Source organism: Perca fluviatilis, chromosome 6, assembly GCF_010015445.1.
Source record: "Perca fluviatilis chromosome 6, GENO_Pfluv_1.0, whole genome shotgun sequence".
Classification (NCBI taxonomy): domain Eukaryota; kingdom Metazoa; phylum Chordata; class Actinopteri; order Perciformes; family Percidae; genus Perca; species Perca fluviatilis.
The window spans coordinates 14356680-14381543 of record NC_053117.1 but is presented as its reverse complement, the minus strand read 5'-3'; the positions used below and the strand labels follow the sequence as shown (position 1 = coordinate 14381543).

At 42.0% G+C, this 24864-nt stretch overlaps 4 protein-coding genes across 5 annotated transcripts in view; 3 read left to right on the top strand and 1 right to left on the bottom strand.

The window, feature by feature from the left end:
* The window catches only part of unc119.1 (unc-119 homolog 1), a 5974-nt gene extending 1684 nt beyond the window's left edge, over nucleotides 1-4290 (bottom strand). The window contains exons 1-5 of the mRNA XM_039802776.1: nucleotides 4027-4290; nucleotides 2450-2563; nucleotides 1398-1506; nucleotides 1084-1256; nucleotides 1-933 (exon numbers count right to left, since the gene is read on the bottom strand). The exon at nucleotides 1-933 is cut by the window's left edge and continues 1684 nt beyond it. Of these exons, the coding sequence (XP_039658710.1) occupies nucleotides 821-933; nucleotides 1084-1256; nucleotides 1398-1506; nucleotides 2450-2563; nucleotides 4027-4261 (744 nt within the window). The 5' untranslated portion in view covers nucleotides 4262-4290 and the 3' untranslated portion in view covers nucleotides 1-820. The remainder of the gene's footprint in view (nucleotides 934-1083; nucleotides 1257-1397; nucleotides 1507-2449; nucleotides 2564-4026) is intronic.
* A 396-nt stretch (nucleotides 4291-4686) lies between these two features.
* pop5 (POP5 homolog, ribonuclease P/MRP subunit) lies at nucleotides 4687-6888 on the top strand. The gene is made up of 5 exons (XM_039802777.1): nucleotides 4687-4816; nucleotides 4909-5051; nucleotides 5822-5971; nucleotides 6073-6156; nucleotides 6387-6888. Exons 1-5 carry the CDS (start codon nucleotides 4797-4799, stop codon nucleotides 6491-6493), a joined length of 504 nt encoding a protein of 167 aa, XP_039658711.1. The 5' UTR covers nucleotides 4687-4796; the 3' UTR covers nucleotides 6494-6888.
* A 422-nt stretch (nucleotides 6889-7310) lies between these two features.
* rnf10 (ring finger protein 10) lies at nucleotides 7311-16322 on the top strand. The gene is made up of 17 exons (XM_039802775.1): nucleotides 7311-7866; nucleotides 8710-8894; nucleotides 9048-9253; nucleotides 9333-9423; nucleotides 10136-10320; nucleotides 10471-10607; nucleotides 11267-11421; nucleotides 11708-11833; nucleotides 12030-12279; nucleotides 13056-13189; nucleotides 13404-13521; nucleotides 13616-13717; nucleotides 13816-13953; nucleotides 14089-14180; nucleotides 14327-14384; nucleotides 14921-15088; nucleotides 15177-16322. Exons 1-17 carry the CDS (start codon nucleotides 7704-7706, stop codon nucleotides 15248-15250), a joined length of 2382 nt encoding a protein of 793 aa, XP_039658709.1. The 5' UTR covers nucleotides 7311-7703; the 3' UTR covers nucleotides 15251-16322.
* Nucleotides 16323-17256: 934 nt separating this feature from the next.
* The window catches only part of si:ch73-138n13.1 (calponin homology domain-containing protein DDB_G0272472), a 36137-nt gene continuing 28529 nt past the window's right edge, over nucleotides 17257-24864 (top strand). Inside the window, exons 1-2 of one of the 2 annotated variants that reach the window (XM_039802926.1) lie at nucleotides 17257-17464; nucleotides 23406-24757. In XM_039802926.1, coding sequence (XP_039658860.1) covers nucleotides 23514-24757 — 1244 coding nt within the window. In that variant the 5' untranslated portion in view covers nucleotides 17257-17464; nucleotides 23406-23513. Of the gene's footprint in view, nucleotides 17465-19717; nucleotides 19790-23405; nucleotides 24758-24864 lie in introns of those variants that run through there. The other variant, XM_039802925.1, reaches the window with a different exon arrangement.

Genomic DNA, 24864 nt, shown 5'->3' with positions numbered 1-24864 from the left:
AGAAGAAACACTAGATTCCCAGTCGACAGCCAATGATGTCGTGAAAACTGTTGTCATAAAAACGTGAGAGCTATTAGCAGGGTAAACATGACACCTGGCATCATGAAAAGAGAGCTCATGCTATTCTTAAAAAATAAACAAAAAAAAAGTCCTACCAAAGACCTAATGTTCCTTATGAAATTGACACCAAGCTTAAATATTTGACACAAACAGTCCCAATGACAAAAACAACTGATGGTAGATATTTAAGCAAGAATGAAACTCAAACTGTCAACTAGTGCTACATGATCATCTATGACTTACAATACTGTAAAACATCTAGTTAATGCTCGCTTTTCCATACGGGGAAACACAATTGTCACTTGCGAAGGGTAGTTCAAATAAACATCAACTGATAACACCTACATACTAAAGTAAATTAAGTTAAAACTAACAGTCTAAAAGGCTTAGCCATGAGACGTCTGTGACTCAAAGTGTCCCTTTCCAGCAGAGACGGCAAGAAACTGCAGGCAGAAGTGTAACACGACACTTGTATGACAAACCGAGAGACGGAACAAAAAGGTTTCAGTTGGATTTAACAGAGAAATATCTGAGCGAACATTCCTCGTAGTCCCAGAAACTGAGCTCTACTGATGAATGGATCCATGATTCCATGTGAAGGCAGATGTGGTCAGTTGGTTCTGAAGAATGTTGTTGCGTTTGGTGGAATGTACACAAAAGGAGAGAATACTTATGTCCCCCCAAAAAGAAGCTTTTGGATGGTTGTAATGCAGGAAATCAATCCCCTGGGAAGTATTGCAAACATTTCCCCCTGCGGGTATTACAGACCACCATTGTAGGCATAGTCTGCCTTGTTGTGCATAATGAGTTTGTTGTCCACAAAGTAGAAACTGTCTGATCTGGTCTCGTAAGGGTGTGCCACCATTTGGCGAACTGGAAGAGGAGAAGAAATAAAAAAAAAAAATAAAAAAAAGAGGGAAGGAAGGAAATATGAACAAAGATCAAAATATGCATTATTATGTGAAAATGTGTAACAGAATTAACATTAGTGGCTGAGTAAAATAAAAAATAAAAAAAACTCACTGAGGTCATCTGGAAGCTGTGGAAACTCGTAAATGTGTTCACATGTGTTGCGGCTGTTGGGAATGCAAAAGCCGAAGTCAAAGTCAAAGTTCTTGAGAAGGCGTCCCTGGAAGTAATGCCTCTCAATCATACGAAAGTTGTTAATGGGCCGGTCGCCCACTGTGAACTCCACACTGAGGTTTAGGAAAAAAAAAAAAAGACATTTACAATTCAGTTGGAACAAAAACGTTCAAACAACCCAAGTTGACTGAACGCGAAAGTCTGATTATTATGCTTTCAGCTATTACTAGTCAGAACTAGGTTCATTTACTTACGTTGCACCAACAGTGCACAGTTTTAGGAAGGCTGGTGTAAACTGATATCGGACAAAACGCCCTGCACTGGTGTCTACATCTCCACTCTCGTCTTCACCCTCCGCGGAACCTAATACAGAAAACATGTTTAGCTAAAGATACATATTATGTAACCTGTTGCATAATATTTCTCAATATAATGTTGAATGTTCTGTCTTTTTTAAAAAAGGTCCCAAGAAATGACAATTTCACTTTCTGAGGTTTTTTAACATGAATATGAGTTCCCCCAGCCTGCCTATGGTCCCCCAGTGGCTAGAAATGGTGATAGGTGTAAACCGAGCCCTGGGTATCCTGCTCTGCCTTTGAGAAAATAAAAGCTCAGATGGGCCGATCTGGAATGTTCCCTTTATGATGTCATAAGGGGAAGAAAAAAAAGCATGTCATAGGACCTTTAAATAATTATTCACCAGATATTCAAAAAAAAAGAAACTGTAATAAAACTGATTGCATTGATATAATATGGTTTGTAAGAGCAATGTCAAAAGAATCAGATCAAGATGTTAAGGACACACCGAGGTTTCCCAAATCTTTTCTAAAATCTGAATGTTGCATATGCATTTGAAGCAATGCAAATTACACATTGCTTAAGCACTGCTTCTACTTGTGGGACTTTCTGTTCTCTTATATTTATATTTCTGGAGATAAAAGTAAACCGTAGAGAGACAAGGAGGTGAGAGCTAAGGTCAACACAACCCTGGGATAGGCTGGCATTCCTGTGCTTGGTGATGAAGTGCTTTGTTGACTGTACAACACATCTGAGCTCTAACTGAACAACAATCTGTTTATATGCTTCTCCAAACTGGTCATCTTAGGAAGGATTAGCTTTCCAGTGATGATACAGAGAAAACAACTGTTATTAAGCAGTCGGGCTCCAACAAAGTGTAAGCAAGCAATTAATAGCTTTGTCGAACTTTGGCTGTACAAGAAAACATGTCATGTTGAGTGAAAAAAATCTCCCTGAGAAAGACTTTGTGAGCTTTATGAATAGTTGCAGAAGTTAATATGTCACTTACCGCCGTTTGGAGGTTTGGCAATCTCAAACAGCACCGTTCCTGTCTCCAGATCTCGGATTTTGAAACGTGTGAAGTCAATGTTGTAGATATTGTCTTCAAGTTTGCACAGATAGTCTGGAATGTGAAATAAAAGTGTGACTTCATGTTAAGACAAAACACAAATAAAAAGTGAGCGAGTCCATTATCGGACAACAAGCAAGCACCCACTGGCAAACAGAGGTACTTCTTTGACAGTTAATTATACTTACCAATACTTGCATGATGAATTCTGAGGCAAGTCACAAAATACTGCATATACAATGTAACACAAGGGCTAACCCTTACTTTGTGAACAGAGATAGCACTTCATGAGCAACTAGGGTTTCAGTATTGGTTTTCTGGCTCCTGCACCTTGCAGTAGCGATGAGAAATGCTATCGGGCACACTCCCAGCTTTTCAACAAAGTGTTGTGAGAGAGAAGGGAAGTAATGCCATTGTAGTCTGGTCCGGGGAAAAGGCCAAAAACAATGGAAGGCATTAAGCATTAGCTGCAACTGCGGTAAACTGGGTGTCCGATGACAGACCCTGGGGTTTGACTCAGAGGGTTCAACCAGGGCAGTTACTAGTGGGGTGGAAGGTGGTGACAACTGGAGCTGAAGATCTTTGCCCGAACCACCCTTGACCAGATGGGGGTTGTGCAGTAAATGAGCGGTCAGGTGATGCATTTTTGATTAGTGCGAAAAATGGATGCTGAGGAGGTGAAACAGAGGCTGGCCTCTGGGAGGACTTATTTTATTTCTTTGTTCCAACTTCCAAGCGGCCTATAGCCTACGTTAGTCATGAATAAATGATGTTAAACAATGTATAAATGACTCATTCTTGGCAAAAGAGCTGCGTGCGTGTGCACATTTGAATAATGTCGGGCTGTAAACGAGTTCGGGCTTTTAAAAAGCTGTCAATCAAAATGTACTTGTAGGGCTCGGGCCTATCTTTTAAGGCCCGATTACAGCTCTAGTGACAATTACAGGAGACCAAAAGGGAAGGGGCCAAATAAACATATGATTAAATGACTTAAAGCTGCACTGGAGACCAAACTAAAGCTCAAGGTTTAGTGAATAGACCTGCATTTGTTTGGTGGAAAGAAACATAACTTCAAAATGTGTTTGTAGTTTTGTTGTTTTACCTAAAACATTTGCCATTACAGCTTTATAAGATGATACTATTTTGTGTTTGCAGCCGTTTGTCTTCCTCCCCAACTGGCCAAAAAAAGCCATTATACAGCTTAAAGGACAGGGGGCTCGGAACAACATTACTTCTGGGTGGCCCAAATTCCCTGCTACGCCCGTGGCGTGGATAAATCCTACTTCTTTGGATAACGCCAAAGAGTTGGGCTGCCCAACTCAAAACATAGTTTGGCATATAGTAACCTGTTTGACCAATTTAAATTCACGCATTCATTGTAATTAGTGAAATTATTGGTCAGCTGATCTGAAAACTCGTCACCTAGCCACAATTAGCATAGAGTTAAATTGTGCCCGTTCAGCGGTGTGATTTCACCGTCTTCAATTAAGATCAAGTTAACGTTTTGGCTTACTTACCCTCCGTGACTACCCGGAGACCCAGGACATTGTCCGGGGTAATATCTCTTCCCAGAGCCCGGAGTTCATCCTCTGTGACTACAGGCCACTTATCCGTTTGACTGCGCCTCGACTTCAGCTTCTTCAGCATTCCTCCACCAGGCTTTCGTTCCCTGTGATCCGTCTCCGAGCCGGTGTCTGCGTCCGTCTGACCTTTGCTGACTGTCGGTGCCTGTTTGTTTCGTGAACTGTTCATACCGAGCACAGTAGCAATGATGAAAGGAGTTGTTGTGCTTTTTTTTAATTTGAGAGCGACTTGATGAACTGCGGGTGTAATTTCAAGATGGCGTAAAGCGTGTACGGGAGACGGAAAAGGACGTTTGTCATTGGCTGAGAACGATAGAGATTGTCATAGTTACCGAAGGGGTATGAATGGTTTAAACCCCAGGCTTTCCCGTTTTCGTCTTTAACTGGGTGTTTCTTCTCAAGTGTCATAAAATTGCTCTTAACTAAATTAGACCTTTTTGTTCAGTTTTCGAGCTCTCGACGGTCATCCCTTCCCTTTTGTGGAACTATATTAACATTCAGTGTTTGTTTTTTCGTTCCGGAAACCGTCTAGCTAGATGCGTTCATGCAAACACGAACGCTGCTCGTAGGCTACTGCCATGGGTGTATAAATGAACCCAGCAGCATCGCAAACATGACCAGCGTGTGGCGCTAGTGCCACTCTCCGGGTAGTAGCTAGATCGTTTTGTTGACGGAAGTTCGCACGGAAGAAGAAAGAAGCAGTAATGGTGCGGGTGAAGTCCAGGTAAAATGTGCTGTTCACGCAAGTTACCATTGCTCATACACACATTTTGTGTGTTCACAGTTCGTTTGTGACGGTACCTTTTCTGTCCGTAGGTATTTACTGTGCGAAGTGAACGTGTCAGACAGGAGCCGCCTGTTGTTGCTGGATGACCGAGCTGTTGCAGCGACAGTGAAGGCAGCGGTGGCCCGCATACACGGGGACTATGGGGCAGCTCTCTGCAGCATCAGGTTCTCTGGTAATCAGTGGTTAAATGCTTCACTAAAAGATAATAACAATAAAAAAAACACTCCATTAAAAGTAAAACTTTTAATTGCAGATTCATAATCAGAAAATTTTATGGAACTATACAGAATGGCCCCAGTCTGTGTTATATTATTTTTTACTTTTTTTGTTTAAATTGACTTGATTGTTATTACCATTTCATGTTGTTGTGTAGTTTAATCTATAACAATGCATCATACATGTTATAAACAGAAACTCATCGGGTGTTTTGAATGTAAAATCCTAATCTGCAAAGTAACAAAGCTGTCAAATAGATGTAGTGGCGTAAAATGTAGTTGGGGGGAGGGGGGGGGGGATACAGCATAGTATCGCAATATTTTCTGTGGCAATACTGTATCGATACACAGACGCCAAGTATCGATCTATTATTATATATGTGTTGGTCAGTTTGTCCGCTTGACCATTCCATTTTGCAGCAATAACATTGGAATGAAATGAGCAAACAGAGAAATGTATCTCTTAAAACAGATGTTGACAAAGTTTCCTTTTGGGGACATCATTTGAAATTGGGAAAAGTTGGAAAAAAGGTAATAAATTGCAATATTTTGCAGAAATTAGCAATATGTTTAAAATCACAATAATATCGCATTGTGACTTAAGTATCGTGATGATATCGTATCCTTCAACGATGATATTGGTCTTGAATTAATCCCTAATCACGCAGTACTTTCAGGGTATTGTTGACCAAGGTCTGTGTTCTCTGTGTTTTTGGTTCCTTTTTAGTGAAATATCTGAATGCTCATACTGGAATAGTATTCCTGCGCTTCCCCAAAAAGTGTTACAGACTCCTCTGGTCTGCATTGCCTTTCATTACCTGTATTGAAACCCGTGGGCAGAAGATCTCCTGTTTTCTGAACTGTTTGCATGTCGGAGGTCAGAAGAACATCAACACATATTTCATAATGAATTAGACATATCTTTTAACAATCTTAAATATTAATTGAACACTAATTAAAGGCGTTTGTTTTTTCCAGGAACAATGAGAACATGTCAGAAGTTTCTTATCCGATACAACACCCAGCAGCTCCATCGAATGCTCCCTAAGTGTAAAAATGAAGGTAAGGGATTTCTTTAACTGCGTTCTATTCAAAATTCGTACTGAACTCCATTATAGTGAGTAGTAGCGCTTTTTTTTTTCTTTGCTCGTTTTTTTTTTCACTCTTCAATAATAGAGTCCTGATATTAACTTTAAATGTTTACCAGTGCTGAACATGAATCTTGCATGATGTATTGAAATTTCAACTGACTAGTTCCTTCTTTTTTTCTTTTTTCTTTTTTTTATTTGTAGAAGAAAAGCAACAGGTTCAGAAAGCAATTCTAAACTGCTCCCTAACAGGAAAAAACAAGGAAGCATTTGAAGAAGAATCAGAGAGTGAGGAAGATGAAGAAGAGTGACTTTACAGCATGCCGTAAAAGGCAGCAAACAATTTCTGTTACAGGACTGATACAAAGAAAAAAATATGAAGTATACAGACTGTATGTTGGTCTTCAACAGAGGAACACCTTACATGATGTTTGTCACACATAAATACTTTGGGTTGGCAGAGTGACCTGATGGTCAGTATTTAACAGCAAGTTCACATGTTTATGTTGATACTGAATGTCTTAGTTCTTGTGGGAAATTGTCACCAAAAAGAAAAACTGCAAACACATGGCACAATATAATGACTATGTTCTTATTCTGAAGAAACAAAGTTTATATCTTTTTAATTAACTTCTTTTGTATTTCTACAATAGTTTGTGCGCCTCTGTATTTTGTTTACACATTAAAGCACTGTTTTGGAAGATAATGTATTTGGTCCGGTTATTAGAAAGTTCCTTCTGCACACGCTTATGTAGAACACACAAATATTTATTAACACAATTGGTGGTACACAGTTGGTGAAAATATTGTATTAAAGATGCACATTTCTCTCGCGATCAGCTGACATAGCATAACCTATAAGAATTTGTTCAATACGGCATCTTACTGTCGTGTCCGGATATTTCACTAAACCCATTTTATTACACACAAACAGACACACACACACACACACACACACACACAACCAACACAAAATATATATATATATATATATATATATATATATATATATATATATATATATATATTTTTTACACCCATTACATAGCTGACGAAGGTTTTAGCACTACATGTCCCACAATACTTAGCTGGGCCTCTACTAAACAGATTTGCAAGCGGTACAAGAAACATCCGGGTCTCTCAGGTTCTTGTTTGGCGACCCGTCGCCATTAAAGCAAGCTCGTTGTAGCGGATATTTTTCTTGGTCATAATCTTTGAATTGTCACGTTTTCCAGCTTTTGGAAAACATTTAACGCCTTGTTAAGGGCATTTTGTTTTCCTTAACAAGTACAAACCTTAAATTCGGGGGGTCTTGGCCCCGCGTGGCGAGCATTCGTCCTATCTTCCAACAGCCTCCATAACTTGAGACGCCGAAATCGTGTCTCTTATTTTTTCTCTGGTTGTTTTATTGTCAAGATGTCACCGTGATGGGGTCTCCGCGTTTGACAGAAATGAACCAGGGCCTTCGTCGCCTGACCCGCACTCACTGCAGCCCGCTTTCCCCTTTCGTTTTTCTGTTTGATGCTAGAGAGCTCAGCGGCTCTCTACCCGGAGCTCGGCCCCAGAACCGCTCACCGCACGGAAACAAACATGGAGAAAAACCCCAACAGCAGCACCAACACCAAGGTTCCACCCCGTTCCAGCTCCACAGGCCCAACACCGGGAGATTCTAAACCTAAAACAGGTGAACGTTCCTCCGTACACAACATAACGTTACAGTAATATTCATTCGGGGGTGTCCAACACAACCTCTGCACTTGCAGATAAACACGCACTGAACCTGGGCCTGCTGGGGCCTAGCAGTAGCGCAGAGCTTGTTTATCTCGTTTGGCTGACGTCGCTGTCAAAACACTTGGCCCACAGTCAGAACTGGAGCTAATATTTCCCCATTTGTAACTTCTGCAAAAAAAAAGTTTTACCTCTAGCTAGCTAGTTGTTCAATTTACATACCAGTCTAATTGTGTGACCGTTCAGTGAGGCCACTCTGAATGTCAGTGTACTCTGAACAAACTGTACAGATATGTGCAATGTAGTAGCAGTGACATTGCAATAGTAGTAAGAATAATAAAGATATATGCAGTGTATTAACAGAATATATAATAAGAAAAACAGAATAAATATGGATATACTGAATGAACCATATAGACAGATATGTACAGTATGTACAGCTATGTGCACTGTGGTAACATAAGAGTAGTAAGAATAAGTATGTGCAGGATGAATAGTATGAAGAGCAGTAGAATATGGCTATGTATCTGGTGTAATTACAGTATGTACATCTGTAAATAAATAAATAGAACAGGCGTAGGGTAGTGCAAATTGTCCGGGGGGGGGGGGGCTTAGTAGGTTAAATTGTCACCGGGATGCAGAGTTAGAGTTCAGTAGGGTGACAGCCGCAGGAAAGAAGCTTCCTCTGAACCTGCTTCCCCTTTAAGAACTTACAAACCATGTATCAGTAAAATGAAGGATTGTATAATACTACTATATAATATTACTGTATTCATGTTGATTTTTATTTTTTTCACAGAAGGAAAAAATAATGGAGGCTCAAAGCGCTACAGCCGCAAGCGTGAGCCCTCCTGTCCCAAAACCGACAGTTTCCAAGGCACTCGTCACACCAATTCACAGAAAAGCAAGAATTTTGACAAGAGACCCCCTCAGAGAGGTGGAGGACGACAGTATGGAGTTACAGGTGGAGGACGGCGTGAGGAGGTTGGTATTATTCTTCTATTCTAAGGATTACCCTTATTTATTTTTTTATTTATTTTTTTATGTGAAATCATTTCAGCAACGAGCTCTCATCACGATTTAGAACTTTGAAAACAAGCACAGCATCAAGGTTTAAGTTCAAATATGCCTCTCCAGGTAGCAGAGACACGCCGGGCCGAGTTTAGCCCGGCTCAGTTTGCTGGACCGAAAAAAATAAGCCTCAACCACCTGCTGAACTTCTCCTTTGAACCGCGTGGAGGTAACGGTGGCTTCGGAGATGGAGGCCCCTCCGGTTGGGGCCGCCGAAACAAATGGGGCCACAAGCACAAGCCCTTCAACAAGGAGCTTTTTCTGCAGGCCAAGTAAGCATCCCTCCATACAATACAGAACATGAAATCGATACCTAACATGTGGGAGTTGCCTAACTTTGAGTGTTTTCAGTTGCCAGTTTGTGGTGACTGATGACCAGGACTACAAGGCTCACTTCACTGATCCAGACACTCTGGTCAACTGGGACTGTGTGCAGCAAGTGGTGAGTGCCTGTCCTCTGCTGAGCAGTGCTACCATTACATGTGTATAAGGGCTCCTGCACACTGGCTGTGTGGCGTGAGCGTGTCAGCTGCGTGGCGTGTCCCTTTTTTATTTTGGCTCCCATGTTAACCTGTTAGAGCTTGCACACTGCCTGCGTGACACACACGTCTCAGGCGCCGAAAACGCGTGCATGCTAGAAATGGAACCGCCGCCTATTTTTCACGCGACACGCAAGCGTGTTGGAAGCGTTTCCAGGCAAAATAGAATAGGAAAAGATGTTTATATGTCATTTAGCCACGAATGCATTTAATAAATGACATTTGGAAGTCTCTAGGTTTTGACATAAATGCAGATATAAATGTAATTTAAAAAGAAAATATTGGACCTGTCAATACAGAATGAGATATTCTGTAGCCTATTTTGCTGTCAATACTGCCGACGTTGTCTTTGCTGTAATCAAATCAGTATATATTTGTTTAACATGAAGTATACTACTGCTTGAGTGCAGTAAATTTCCACAACTCTCACGTGACATACATGTGTACAGACAAGGTTAGCAGCAGCGCTGCGTCTGACACGTTTATGATGTGCAAAGACATAGAAAACGCCACGCAGCTGCCACGCAGGCAGTGTGCAGGAGCCCCAAGAACGAAAGACCACATTCCTTTACATCCTGATGCACGCCATGACAATCCTTTTGTGCACGTCTACAGCGCATCTACAGTCATGAGGTGCCGTCTTGCCCCATCTGCCTCTACCCTCCTCTGTCAGCCCGCATCACCCGGTGTGGACACATCTTCTGCTGGCCGTGCATGCTGCACTACCTGTCTCTTAGTGACAAGAGCTGGTCCAAGTGCCCTATCTGCTATGAGGCGGTTCAAACCGCTGACCTGAAGAGGTAAATGAGAAATAAAAAATAATAAAAAAGAGAGGGTTGCATATTTCTTTTAGAAGGCTTAACACAGAAAACACTGATGCCTTCACAGAGCAGCAGTTTTAATTTATTTTGGTTTGGTTGAGTGTCATGACAATTGGTTTCTTGTTGCAGTGTGGTCGCCATGGAGACCCGGCAGTATGTGGCTGGTGACGTAATCACCATGCGCTTGATGCGGAGGGAAAAGGGGGCTCTGGTGTCCATGCCTAGCTCTCAGTGGGTGAAGGTGGAAGAGCCTGTTCGCTTTGGAGGTGAGAGACAGGCACCTTGTTTATGAAAGGGATTGTTGATTTCCTTTTTAAAGGTCCCATGACATGGTGCTCTTTGGATGCTTTTATATAGACCTTAGTGGTCCCCTAATACTGTATCTGAAGTCTCTTTCCCGAAATTCTGCCTTGGTGCAGAATTACAGCCACTAGAGCCAGTCCCACAATGAGCTTTCCTTAGGATGTGCCATTTCTGTGTCTGTAGCGATTAAGGAGGAGAGAAGGGGGGGGGCAAGGTAGAGGATGGGGGTGTGGCCTTGACCAACTGCCACTTTGCTTGTTTGCAAGCCATGATGTCTCTCTCTCTCATGGGCGGGCCAAATTCTCTGGGTGGGCAAAGCAGAGAAAGGGGAGGTAACCTTGCTCCTTATGACCTCATAAGGAGAAGATTCCAGATCGGCCCATCTGAGCTTTCATTTTCTCAAAGCCAGAGCAGGATACCCAGGGCTCGGTTTACACCGATCGCCATTTCTAGCCACTGGGGGACCATAGGCAGGCTGGGGGAACGCATATTAATGTTAAAAAAACCTCTCTTGTAGACAGAAATACAAGAGAGCTATTTCCAGTGTTCTATACGTGCATATCTCCCAAAGGGGACGATTCCCTTATTTCCCATTCAACGTGTGATGACGCATGTTTTCTAGATGCAAGTCTTAGCCCATACTCCAAGCTGCTGCTGACCTCCCCGACGCAGGTCCTGAGCCTGGTGGCCGAGGAAAAGGCTGTCCTGGAGGCTCAGCTCAGCCACGAAGGGGACGCCCAGGCCTGCTTCATCCAGAGCGCCCTCTGTCTTTTGCAGGTAACTGAAGCTACATGCCTCTCTGTGACACCAAACAATTAGGTTATTTTGTCTGTAGTCATAAATGAAGCAATAGACAAGTACATAATTGACAAAAGAAGTCGCTGTAAAAAATGAGTGCGTTCAACATATGTAAATCAGGCAGGTAAAAAAAAAAGCCCCACTGAAAATGCCAAACACGTAGGTTTTTAAGATGCCATTGAATGTAAAATCAGTTCATTTTTCTATTGCAGGTGTAATATGAATATGATATTTACCTCTTTAAACTAATGTCTTTATGGTTTAGGAGCGAGAGGAAATGCTGAAGCAGCAGAAGGCAAATGTAGGAGACAGCCTCGACCTGTCCTCTCTGACTCTGGAAGAACCTTCTTCTCCTGTGGAGGAAGTGGTTACTATTTTTAGCAGCACCAAGGTGAGTCTGAAAATGCATCTTTTCAACGTTCTTGTTTAAAAAATATTGTATGATGGGATCCAATTATTTTTCTTGCACGTTCTTCCCCAACGTTGTAGCTTCTACTTTTCTTGCATGTTCTTACTTTTGACATGGTATTATGGGTATACTGTACTTGTGATTAGTAAGCGTTGTCGGTCTCCTTTCCCTTTTGTAGCCTGTGCTGCAGTACAGCTCTGCATTTGATGACGAGGTGGCGGAGGTGGCGGAGGTCCCAGAGGACGCGGCTGCAGAGCTGCCAGCCATCCCTGAAAGTATTTTGGAGAGTGTGCTGGAGGAGCCTCCAGAGGCTATGATGGATGCAGCCCCAGAGCCCCAGCCTGATGAGGAGAGCCCTGCCAGTCAGGCAGAGTCGGGCCGCCCTTCAACCAGCGTGGTGCACGGACCCTTCTACTATTTCTACCAAGGTGGGTAATTCCTTTGCCACGTAAGGTTCCCCCTACCTACCGAAATCATCTGGCAAATCTGGAAAACTCTGAAAAGAATGTAAACTGTGTGTAGTACTGCTTTGTGGAGCTAAACCTTTGCTCTGTTTTCCACCATTTCTGTGTCCAGAATTTTTGGGTGGCCTTAAATCATGGTTCGATGACGCACTGGAGTCATCCTTAACAAAACCCCTCCCCTACTATATAAAAAAGAAAACTACACTACAATACCACTAAACATTTCGATCACCCTGTGTGAGCGGTGTGAGTTCGCAACATTCCACAAGCTCTCTTTGCTCTTTCAGTCTAATAAAGGCATGTTAAATGACACATTCATATGAACACAAGCAAAGTCATTCAGATTTAACTTGAGTGGTTAATAACACTTTACCCCGATTTTAAGAAAACTAAATTGCTAACTTCCTGATTACATAAGAACCAATTGGTTGAATCTAGTAAGACCTGGGACATATCGGGTGTTCATAAAAAGCGGACAAATCCTGTTTGGTTAGTAAAAATCAGAATGAAGTCAAATTTAACATAGTTAAAACAAACCTGGAAAATCTTGTACATATTGGAAACAATGAAGGGTGTCATGGTGACTTCCATTTAAAAGTGCAGGAAGCTGGTTTTTCTTGGCTGTATGGTTGCTGTATGTATGGTTAGTTTTTCAACCCTCCCCTATTTTCAAGTTTCAGTGTTGACTAAAAACCTTTCCTCATTACCTTCTCTTCCCTCTCCCATGTCTCTCCCTACAGCTGATGACTGCCAGCAGATGTTCCTGCATCCTGTGAATGTACGCTGTCTGTTGCGTGAATACGGCAGCCTGGAGGCCAGTCCGGACTCCATCACTGCCACAGTGGTGGAGATAGTGGGACACACAGTCACTGAGGTCAGCAAAACAAGGAAACGCAAATCGCATGCTATTCAGATCGTTTTGGTGTAGCTGTTTTCAGCAGAGAGCATGATGGGTGTTTTCAAGTTTTAGGCAGTATTGTACTCCTGTAACCGGTGTTCTATTGGTCTGATTAAGACGTAACTTTACATATTTAGAAATGGCAAACCGTATGTTGCTTTTAACGGATTTTTCATGCACGGATCTGCAGGAGATCCGTCGTCGGCATCGCTATCTGGCTCACCTGCCACTCACGTGCGAGTTCAGCATCTGTGAGTTAGCCCTACAGCCGCCAATCCTGTCCAAAGAAACTCTGGACACATTTGCAGGTCAGCACACTTTGCCTGTTTTCAGAATTTGAATTTGCAAACGTAGCTAAGATTGTAACTGGTGAATCGTATACATTGTCCTCCAAACTATTAGATGACTTGGAGAAGAGAAAGCGCCTGAGGCAGAAGAAAGTAAGGGATGAGAAGCGCAGAGAGAAGCGAATTGAAATTGAAGAGAACAAGAAGCAGGGTAAATGTAAGTACAGCTACTTGGGTCACAACTCAAGATGTAACAAATCTCCGAGATATCAGACTGAGGTCTGTATTTGTGCTCGTGTGGCCCCCTCCCCTCAGATCCTGAGGTGCATATTGGGTTGGAGAACCTTCAGCATTTCCCAGCATTCGGGTCTCCTCCTCACAACAGCAGCCTCCCAGTGCAGCCCGACTTCACATTTGCTCCCTCTTCACCCCTCAGCTGCAGTCCTTCCTCTGGTAAGAGCAGCGCCTTCCTCAGCGAATTATGGTTCAGTGCTATACATTGAATCTCTGGCTGTTTATGGATTATATTTAGGCGTTCAAATGCTTAATCAAGGCATTGTCAGTTAAGCATTCCTTTTGTTGTTTTAGATGGGATGAGATTCCCAAGTCTGAATGGGCAAAGCTCTTCACCCATTGTGGGTAGTGTGGAGGATGACTCCCATTGTATGTCCTTTGCACAGGTGTGTATGGCAAACCCACCAATGCCAAATTAGCAACATATTTGAGATAAGATTGAGATGTCATAAGGGAAATGCATCACAGAAATGAAGCGCTAATGTTGTAGCACATAACTTGTATACTTGACGTGGTCCTGTGTCCTGTATAGATGCTAAGAGATGGGAAGGCCAGAGGTGATGCTGGGCCCAGGATCCCTCCAAAGAAAGGTAGTGCAATATTGTAAATGTGGTGGTGACTTGAAAATGTAAAGTTACAATTAAAACAAAACAAATTCAATTCAGTATCAATTCAGAAACTTGTGGTACTTTCATCAAATTGAAAGGTCAAGACAAAACGATATATCCACTGGACTCTGTAGTTGTAGAGATCATGTGTAGACATGCATTGTTAACATTGTAGTTCCTGCATGAATTAGATGACTCTACACAAACCGTTAAATAACGGTTGAAATATGCTAAACTGCAGGCTGGCTCTCGGTTGCAGCAGTGAGCCCAAAGTTCATTGGAACAACTAAAATAATGGCAACAGTAACAGCCCAAAAAAATGAATCCCAGTGCTTGTGTCAGTTATACAGGTGTACAGCATGTGTCAGTTAGTACGTGTAGCATGTACTGATTAAGTGTCCAGGTGAAAGAACTGGAGCCTTGTGTGTATAAAGCCTGATTTTATTTAGTTTTTTTTTACGGCTGTTGAGCAGCGTAACTCCCTGAAAGTTTCCTGAAGTCAGTCTTGTGTCCTGCAGATCAACTGCTAGCTCCCCCAGCAGCTGACAGCGATGGAGAGAGCGACGGGTCGGACCGCGTCCCCGTGCCCAGCTTCCAGAACTCCTTCAGCCAGGCCTTTGAGAAGGCACTTCTGCAGCTGGACAATGGCGCAGCTGCTGCTCCTCCGCAACCTGTGGTTGACCCAGGTCTGGCATCTTAACAATCAACTGTATCTAGTAACTAACCATTTATTTATAGCTAAAGTGTTCATCCTTGGTGTCTTGTCTTTTTCAGATGAGAAAGGAGGAAAGAAGAAGAAGAAAAAGCAAAAACTTCTGTTCAGCACATCCATGGTTCACACCAAGTAGACAACACTGAAGTTCATTTATTCATATTCAGTTTCTTTGAGTTGATCTTCCCACTGCTTGTGTTTTTACTTCCATGCAGATCTTTCTTAGATCTATAAGCTATGGGGGAAAAAAAAAAGGTTTTAGTATGTAGCCATAGTTCATGCCGCTTTAGTCATAGTTCTATGGGCTTGATCCATTTTTGGTTGACATGCCATCTGTTTAATTTACATTAAATGTACATACATTTTTTGTTGTACAACTAGGTCGACGCTTTGCAGCCACCTCCTGAAGTCACACTGAAAGCCATATTGGTAACATTTTAATTGAGAAGTAAAGCAAGGGATATAACAACCTGTGGGGCTCTCATTATGTATGCTTTAGGCTTTTCATGGCTTCCAGATACCTGACTTGTATCACAGTGGTTTGCTGTATGATGTCCAACTTTCCTGAAGTTGAACCTGAGCATCTAGGATCCCTGAGTAATATTGATAAGATAACTCTGGGTGCTTTATATTAGAGTTGCAGTCAGCCAGCTGCAGGTAAGTTGCACCTTTTTTAAATCTTTTCCATGATGCTCAGCACTCAGACATCAATGTGTGATTTCAGCTTAGAATAGATGGAGACCAATACACTTCAGTGTTTTATCACATTTGGGCTAGTTTGAGCTTGATCAGCCTTTTCAAGAGGATAGATTTTTAGGATAGATATCAATGCCATGGTATTTTGTAACAACATGAATACATATAATATCATTATGAGGAAGTGAAAACACAGTATTGTATTAAAGAGATTAGGTCTTCTGGTTCAACAGAACTCCAGTGTATTCTGCGTGATTAAACCATAAGTACGCACTTTTCTTCTCATTTCTCCTGTCATCTTCTGTTGTAAAAGGTTTACTAACTTTTAACATTACTCCCACAGATTAATTTCAGTGTTGAAAATGTGTGAAATTAGAGAATTGCTGACATTTAAAGAAGGCTTTGAAACCTGAAGTGGATTGGAAATTTGTTTTGTTTAGGGTTCTTTAATTCACCTTAACATTTTGAGCAAGTGTAAGAATGGAAATGAATAAACAATTATGCACAATCAAGGAACTGTCTGTCTGATGCTGCTATTGGTTAATGCCAAGGACAATAAAGGATCATGGTATGAGGTCAAACATTACAAGTCACCTGGTGGCTGCCATATATGTCATTTATTTATTTTAAGATAATTTGTTTAGCATTTCCGCTATTAATGTAAAGGACGGCTAAGGTGTGAAAGGGGAGACAGAGAGAGGGGGGAAGACCTGCAGGAAATAGTCGCCGCTCGGACTCGAACCCTGGACCTCTGCGTCCAGGTATACGTGCGCCTGCTCTACCAACTGAGCCGGCCACTGGCTGCCATATTTTGATATAGTACTTAGTTTTCTCCACATGAGGTCAGTCCTGACAAGCCTGATGTTTTAATAGTGCAATCTGTCACCAGCCACATAGTCAGTGTTAGATTGAATGCCTGCTTAATGCCAAGCTAGACATGAATAAAATGCATAAGGCTATTGAAATACATTCATTAGAGTTTCTTGTTCATTTAACAACATGTCAATTCATTCAAACACGCATTAGCTGAAGTTATTTTTTATTTTATTTTTCAACTTCTTGAAACAGACAACGGGCAATTTTCTTGAAAATGGCCAATTATTTCTATATAGCTGGGATGGGATAATTGTTGCCCAATCGCATTATCCAGTGTAGTTTCAAGATAAAAGTTATCCACATTCAGCTCTACATCAGCCCGGAAGTCTGGGTGATTTGCCTTTAAAATACATGGGTTGTAACCATAGACTCATCAAAAAAGGCTTATATAGAATACAAGTGATTCCTTCGTCGACGTATGTACATTTAGGCAAACTAATACACACAAATACTACTTTGGCTTCAACGTTAGTTCAGTTTATAAATGTTTGTGCTTTGCTTTATTTTGAAAGTAATAACCGGAACACACATGTCGTGCTGGCTCACTTGACCGTGGTTTAGAGGCTAGTCAGTCGGCTTGTTCAGCGCTGACTAGTCTAGCCTGTCAACAACACTGCAACCTGAGACGGGATAGCCTTAAACCAGCTAAGTTAGCTACTCTGCTAGCCCCCGTATTAACCAACTGTCACGACTCATAATTGTTCCTCTCAGTTGGAAAGATGTGTTGTGTTTGAAGTCGTTTCGACAAAAGAAGAGGCCAAACGGACTTTCTCATTTGGTAAGTTGAGTCCAGTGCGGATCAAGCAGCCAGCAAAAGACAGGTTCAGTCAGTGTTTCCATTTTGCGAGTCCAGCTTCTTGAGTTGTTAGCTTAACGTTGCTAGCCAGCAAGCTGTTGATGCCTTTTATCTTTCCTCTTATTTGAAGTCTCCGGTATTTTTATACAGCTTGAACTCTACGTTTGCTCTGAACGCATTGTGGACATTCAGTACGTGAGGATAGGTTTTGTGCTTTAAATGCACTCGTGTTCTGAGCAGGCCAACTCTGTCTTTGCTCAATTCGGACCGCCGGTGCTGTCCGCGGCAGGACTGGAGGGAGAGCGGACACTTGTTGCAAATACTAGACTGAGATGGACTGATTTCAATGGCAACAGCCATTCTAGAAAATCATAACTGTTGTAAAAGTTATTTAGATTCAGTTGGATAAAAAAGAAAACGTATCTGCAGGGAACGCATTGCCTAACGTTATGTAGCATTTGACAGGTACACATTAAACCTTGCCTTTTGTTTAAATATGGCACATTTACAGTCCTGTTTAATTGTTCTTAGCCCCCCCCCCCTTTTAAGACTACTTTCTGATGGCGACAAAGCCGAAAAACATTACCTTAATCTACCGGATCACGTCCTTATTAATACTGATACATATTACAGACTAGTTAAACTCTGCTTAAAGTATTGTTGGATGACAGCAGGCGACTCAGGTTATATAACTTTAGATGTTGCGCAGGTACATTGTACGTTTGTGGATTGTAATGTAATGCTTTGCTGTACACTGTGAGAACTTAACTCCAGAGATACATTCTTGTTGTCTATTGTCTGTGTTGCCCTGTGTCTGTATAACTGGCTGAACCAGGTTGATAGTAACACTCTGAGGTGAGACCTACTTTCCTTCTGTATGTGCTTCCTGCTAGAAATTAAAGAAATGTCTCTGATTTCGCTGCACCGACTTCTTAAAGATACCTGCCAAAAGTTATTCAACATACTGTACACATGCTGGAAATAATACAGATATTGGACTTCCTGTCGTTTGTAGTCAATTGTAATGTGTATTATGTGAAATACTCCTATAAGGCAGACTCTTTTTCCTAATCCCTGCTGTGCTGCTGACCCACCATCACAGTGAATGTTTGGCATTCCATCTTAGCGAAGGCGTTTCCTGTCAACATCTAAGTTCTAACTTTTCGGTCTCTGTCAGGCAAGCACGAGTCACTGTTTGCTCGCTATCATTCGGTTTCCTTGTCCTTCCATTCCCATTTTTGATACAGTGAATTTATACATAAAAAAAATAGTCTAATCAACACCTGACCTAAGTAGTTGAAACTTATTAGTATAACTTAGAGACACTTTACAGATAGAGTAGGTCTAGACCACACTCTTTGTAAATTATAGTGTGGTCTAGACCTACTCTGTCTGTAAAGTGTCTCGAGATAACTCTTGTTATGATTTGATACTATAAATAAAATTGAATTGAACTTATCAGTTGATGTACATCACATGAGATGTGCAGAAAAAGAGCAGACATACAAAAAACAAACAATTGCTAACATAGAAAAGGGCAGCAAACATTACTGTTACCAGTATTTGTAGTTCTAACAAGCACAGATTGAATTTACTAGGGCTGTGCTCGATTGAAGAGAAATTTTCCTTCAATTGGCAGTTGGTGAACATTCTACGAACCATTAATTCTCCTTTCGTCCATCCAACCATTCCTGCACCACTTTCCATTACTTGCCATATTTACCAGAGATGTACTTCATTAATTTCCATCATTCACCATAAAAAGCATAAAACATGACTAATGGAGCTAAAGAAATCTAAGTTGACTAAGATTAAAGCGACCGATTAGTCGACTATCGACTAAGAGGAGCAATAAACTTACACTAGGTGTCCCTTTCGCCTCATCGCGTCATGACCGGTGAGCAGTGATAGAGGGAATAATACATATAGCAGCATTCAGTCTCAGTTTTTTTTTGTGTATGTCTGGACATACATCGTATGTCATTAGCTCGAATGTAAGGGTGTGCATATGTTTACCCAACTCTGTGTTGCTATATACCACTTATCCATCTATTACAGCGTCTATATGGGTCATTCCACAGTGAGGTGTTCTGTACAGCCCCATGCCCAGCCTGCGTGATTTCTACCATGTTCCACAGCCTTATCTCCAGCAATCTCAACGAGTGAAAGCTTATGTATTGCTATTGTTGACACAGTGTGTATTCCTCTGTAAAGGCTCCACTCAACTCCTTCCCCCATGTATATGTCATCGCTGCTTGGTTACAACAGAAGCCAGAGCTCTACAGCAGACGGTGGACATCTGGTCAGGTATGATATGCTGGCATTATCCCCACAGCAGTATTTATTATTTTCTTTTCCACAAGAACTGTTGCTGGTCTGTACAGTGAAATATCTCGACACAGCAACATGTGGAATGCATTATCAGATGTGAAGGAGTCTCTTAAAGGGCTAACACAGACGTGCTTGAGGTTAATGTTTTTCTATCTCTCCTTTTCTTACTATCAAGACTCATTGCTATGCTGCTCAAGTTAGGTCCATTATCCTACCACTCTACCACTAAGATATTTCCATTCATGTCCAGAAAGCATGTGAGAAAGTCATTAGGGGAGGAGTTCGTCTTAATCAGCTCCTGTGAGCTGTGTCCATCCATTTTCTTTTCCACTGTCCTGTGCCTATTCCCCCCCCAAACAGGGAAAGAAAACATGACATTGTCTGTTGTCCCCCTCCCCTCCTATTGCTTCCTCCATCCACTGCCTACAGCGTAGAAGCAACAGTGTGCCAAAAGCAAGCAGAGGGTTGCCCATTATTCCAGGTATCTAGTGTGTTCTTTCCTACTATTTTCCTTTATATTTTCCTTTCCTGCCACTGCACTGTGTCTCCTACCCTCTATATATATATGATGTACCACTCTGTTTTCACCTATATGTATTATATATATGCTGTATTTCTTTATATATATGTGCACTCTTCTTCCCTATATACTATATATATGCCTCTTTTCTCTTTTCTGTGTTTACCTGTATGTCTCTTTCTTTTCTCTATACGTGCATATATTTATGTATGTTTTCCTTCTCTATATATATGCTGTATGTATATGTGTATATGTACGTCTTTTTCTTTTTCTGATGTGTGTATGTGTATATATATGTGTGTAGTGTGTATATGTGTCTGTCTATCCTGCCTGTGTGCTGTGTGGTGTGTGTGTGTGGGGCGTGTGTGCTGTGTGTGTGTGTGCTGTCTGTCTCTGTGTGTGTATGTGGCTGTATGTGTGTATAGTCTCTGTGTGTGTATCTGTGTCCTCGTGTGTGTTATGTCCGCGCCTCTGTGTGTGTGTGTGTGTGTGTGTGTGTGTATATATATATGTAACAGCTCTTATATATATAGGTGTGTGTGTGTATATATATATATGTATGTGTTATATGTATATGTATATGTATATATATATACACACACACACACACACACACACACACACACACACACACTCCATTATATATATGATATTGTTGTGTGTGTGTGTGTATGTATATATATATACACACACACACACATTATATATATTGATGTGTGTGTGTGTGTGTGTGTGTGTGTGTTATATATATGTATGTGTATATATATGTATGTATGTATGTATGTATATATATATATATGTATGTATGTATGTATGTATGTATGTGTATGTATTGTGTATGTATGTATGTGTATGTATATGTGTGTATATATGTGTATATATATATATATATGTGTGTGTATATATATATAGATAGATAGATAGATAGATAGATAGATAGATAGATAGATAGAGTTATTAATTATGAGTTATTAATTTTTTAGAACAAAAACATTGAGCAACCAGCATTTAAACATCTACTGAAAGAGTATGCAAAGTATGTAGCCAAACAAACACAGTGTATGTAAAAATAAAGGAACACATTTAAATAGCCGTCACAGCGGATACGTATCAATCATGCAACAGGGGCTGAAACAATGGTCCTTATTCAAATCAGACATTTTCATATGTAATTGCAGAAAAAGCACAGGTGTAATTGCTTTTTCTGCTTTGTTGATTCAAAATGTCTACAGTGAAGAGGGTTTTCATAGGAAATTATAGTTTTTTATTTTTTTTTTTTATTTCTTTCTTTAATCTAAAAAAAAAAAAAGGGGTGGGTAGCTAGACTGGGTAAACCCAGCCTGATCTGCCGGCGATTTGGTTTTCGCCCTGCATCTCAGGCTGGAAACCTGTACGTTCATCTATCCTGCTTCCGTTACAAATTTGCGGGAACCAATCACAAACTGGCTTATCCACCTAGCGCGCTGTTGGCGGGTTCAACACGATGACGATAGAGAAGCGACCAAGCAGCTTCTTGTTTACCTTCAACAAGCCGGGCCACCGAAGCGCAGCAACCCGTTGATGCCGCTGTCGCTGCTACGTCACCCAGATCCTTGGTCTGATTGGTTGAAGGACGATCCGATTGCGTACAGAGTCATCTGAACTATGCCCGTTGATCACGCCTCTTGTGCAGAGAAAAAATACAGAGCAGACTCCCCAGACTAATGTTCAATCTTAAAAGATTGAGCTTGGTCTGGTGATAGCCACTAGTGGGTAGCGTGCAATGTATCTCAATAGTGACAGTAAACTTTGCAGATTTCCAAAATTACAGCGATTTGTACAGAAATAAAGTGAGAGTACAAACATGTAAATGCAAGATAGATGGATGGATGGATAAAGAATAACTAAATAAAATAAGAATAAAGAACTAGAATAAACGAACACAATAAGATTACTAACCCCCACGTTACTTACCCCATCCCTCCCTGCCACACACACACACACACACACACACACACACACACACACACACACACACACACACATATTAATTGATTCATTCATCAAATTAGTGAATAGAGAACTTCCAGTAAGCGCTTCCTGAATGCTGTGTTGTGTCCACATAATTCCAGTTAAATTGTTGTAAGGTGTTTCTAAATGACCCAAAATATGTACAGTATTGATTGTTAACCTAATAGGCCTTTTTTTCACAGCAGACATTTTGACTTGTTGTAGAAGGAAAAGCACACGTGTTACTAACGACAATAACAATGGCAAGTGCCCCAGTAAGTAGGGTTGGGCATCGTTTGGATTTTAACGATTCTGATTCCAATTCCGATTCTTCCTTTCAATTCCGGTAATTATCGATTCCGATTCTTTGAGTGGTGGAGTTGAAACGGGTCACATGCTTATTTCACAAATAAGAGGAAAGTTTTATTTTGATTCAAAGGTGGGTTGCAGTTTGACGGGGCTTTTTCAAGGTAAAATAAAGCCACACTAGAGCACTGCTTACTGTGCTCCGTGGCTGCAAAAACAACAAGCGCCTGGCTGCTCCGGAAACCAAAACTTGCGCATGTTAGATTTGGAACCCATGATCAGATTTGAAACCAAATCCTCCAAACGATTCCAATAAAGAAACGATTCCGAATCGTAATTTTTGAAACGATTCCAAGTAGGAATCGGTTCTCGATGCCCAACCCTACCAGTAAGACAGTGTGACAATGAGCCAGCATGCACAATACAAGGACCCTGAAACTGAAGCCGCTAAATGGAATTTAGCCATCATTAATTGTAGTGCTTACTCCTGTGCTTTTCCTACTGTGACCTATCAAAATGTCTTTTATAAAAAAAGGTCTATTGATGTGAATATGGATCGATAAACTGTATCAACCCTTATTCAGCTATCAGCACGTGGGCTTTGACCTGTCAGAGGGATCAATATAACCTTGCGTAAATATCTTCCTCACTTCCTCACTATGTATAGTTGCACCACAGTTTAAGGCACTCCCAGACAAAGTCCACAGCAAGGGCTAGATAGTGTGAGTGCTATGAGGCGAATTCTCTTGGCAAATTCTTTTCTTCTTACTTTTAAAGGTGCCGTTGAAGAGGCTGGCTGCTCAGGTAGAAGTTCAGACGGGGGAGGTAGGGAGATCGGTGGTGGGACGACGACTTCACCTGAGCCCCCTGACTGACTCCAGCAATATGAGCCTCATCGAGATCCCTTCCATCAACCAGTCCCATATCCTCTCTCCAGAACCTAACAAACCAGTCCCAGGCCCCAAGCCGCGGCTCACTCCCAAACCTTTCTCCGTGGAGAGAAACCCCACTATTAAGCCCATTCTTGCTCCCAAGCCCCAAACCAAGCCTCGACCAGAGTCCACTCGCCTTCCTGGATGCAAACCAGAGCTTCCGTTCAGTCCAGTATCACCGGAACCAGTTGCAACAGGCAAAGTCAGCACAGCGTCAATTAACCCCAACCGACCATGCCCTACCTTTTTTAAAAGCCCTAATAAGTTGAACACTGGACAAACAACCAAGCCAGTAGTCCAGCCATTTAAACCCGCCCCTCCTCTTGACCCTGGAGACCCTAGCAAACCCACCCCCCCTGTAACCGCAGTGAGGAAGAAGCCCGGCTCATCAAACTTGGCCTATTCCAAGAGCCTTAAACAACTTCCAGCAGCAGAGTGGTCTGGAAACACTAAAACCAAAGATGAAACGAAGCCGATGAGATCCAGCAAAGGTGGGGCCTCCATTACCAGAGCCAAGTCCATGGGGTTTCTCAATCTGGTAGGGCAGGAGGAGGAGGAAGAAGAAAAGGAAAAAGCAAACCCTGCGGCCGCAGTGGTGCTGCGGCCGCGGCCCAGAGGCTCCAGGCCCAGACCTGTGTCAGCCATTTTCCTCGACAGTCCACCCAAGACCGAGACCCCAGTTCCCGCCCCTCGCTCTGCAAGACGGCCGCTTTCAGCTGATCTCACGGCCAAGTTTGAGTCAATCGGTCTGTCGCTGCACCGTCCATCTCCCAAGGCAAATACTAAGGAGAACACTCCAGAGGAGAAGGCACTGCCACAGAAGAGAGAGCAGGAGAAAACCCCAAAGAGTCCCACACCACAAAGTACCGATGGTGTAGCTCAGCCCGCTGTCTCAGACCAAAGCAACAAAAAGGCAGAGGAAAAGACACTGAAAGAAACTGATGATGAGGAGAAGCGCGCAGTTAGCATCAAGTCACGAATCAGTCTCCTCCTGGATTCATCCTCCTCTCCCGGGACAGGCGTCACAGGCCAGGGGTCAGATCTGCACTCGCCAGTGCAGCCCGTCCCTGAAACCGAACCACAAGTGGGCGTCAAACAGCTCATCAAGCAGCTGATAGAGGACACAACACCAACTCAGAGCCCTGTTGTGAAACTCCCACTGAAGCCCCGCCCCTTGCCCCTCGACCTGACTAAAAGGTAAGGGTTAATAATGCTAGTAATAGGTCTCCTCAGCTTGCTCTTATCCCATGTCTTTGTCCACGAGTTCCATTGTCATGCATGGCTTTTGTCTCGTGTGATGTATG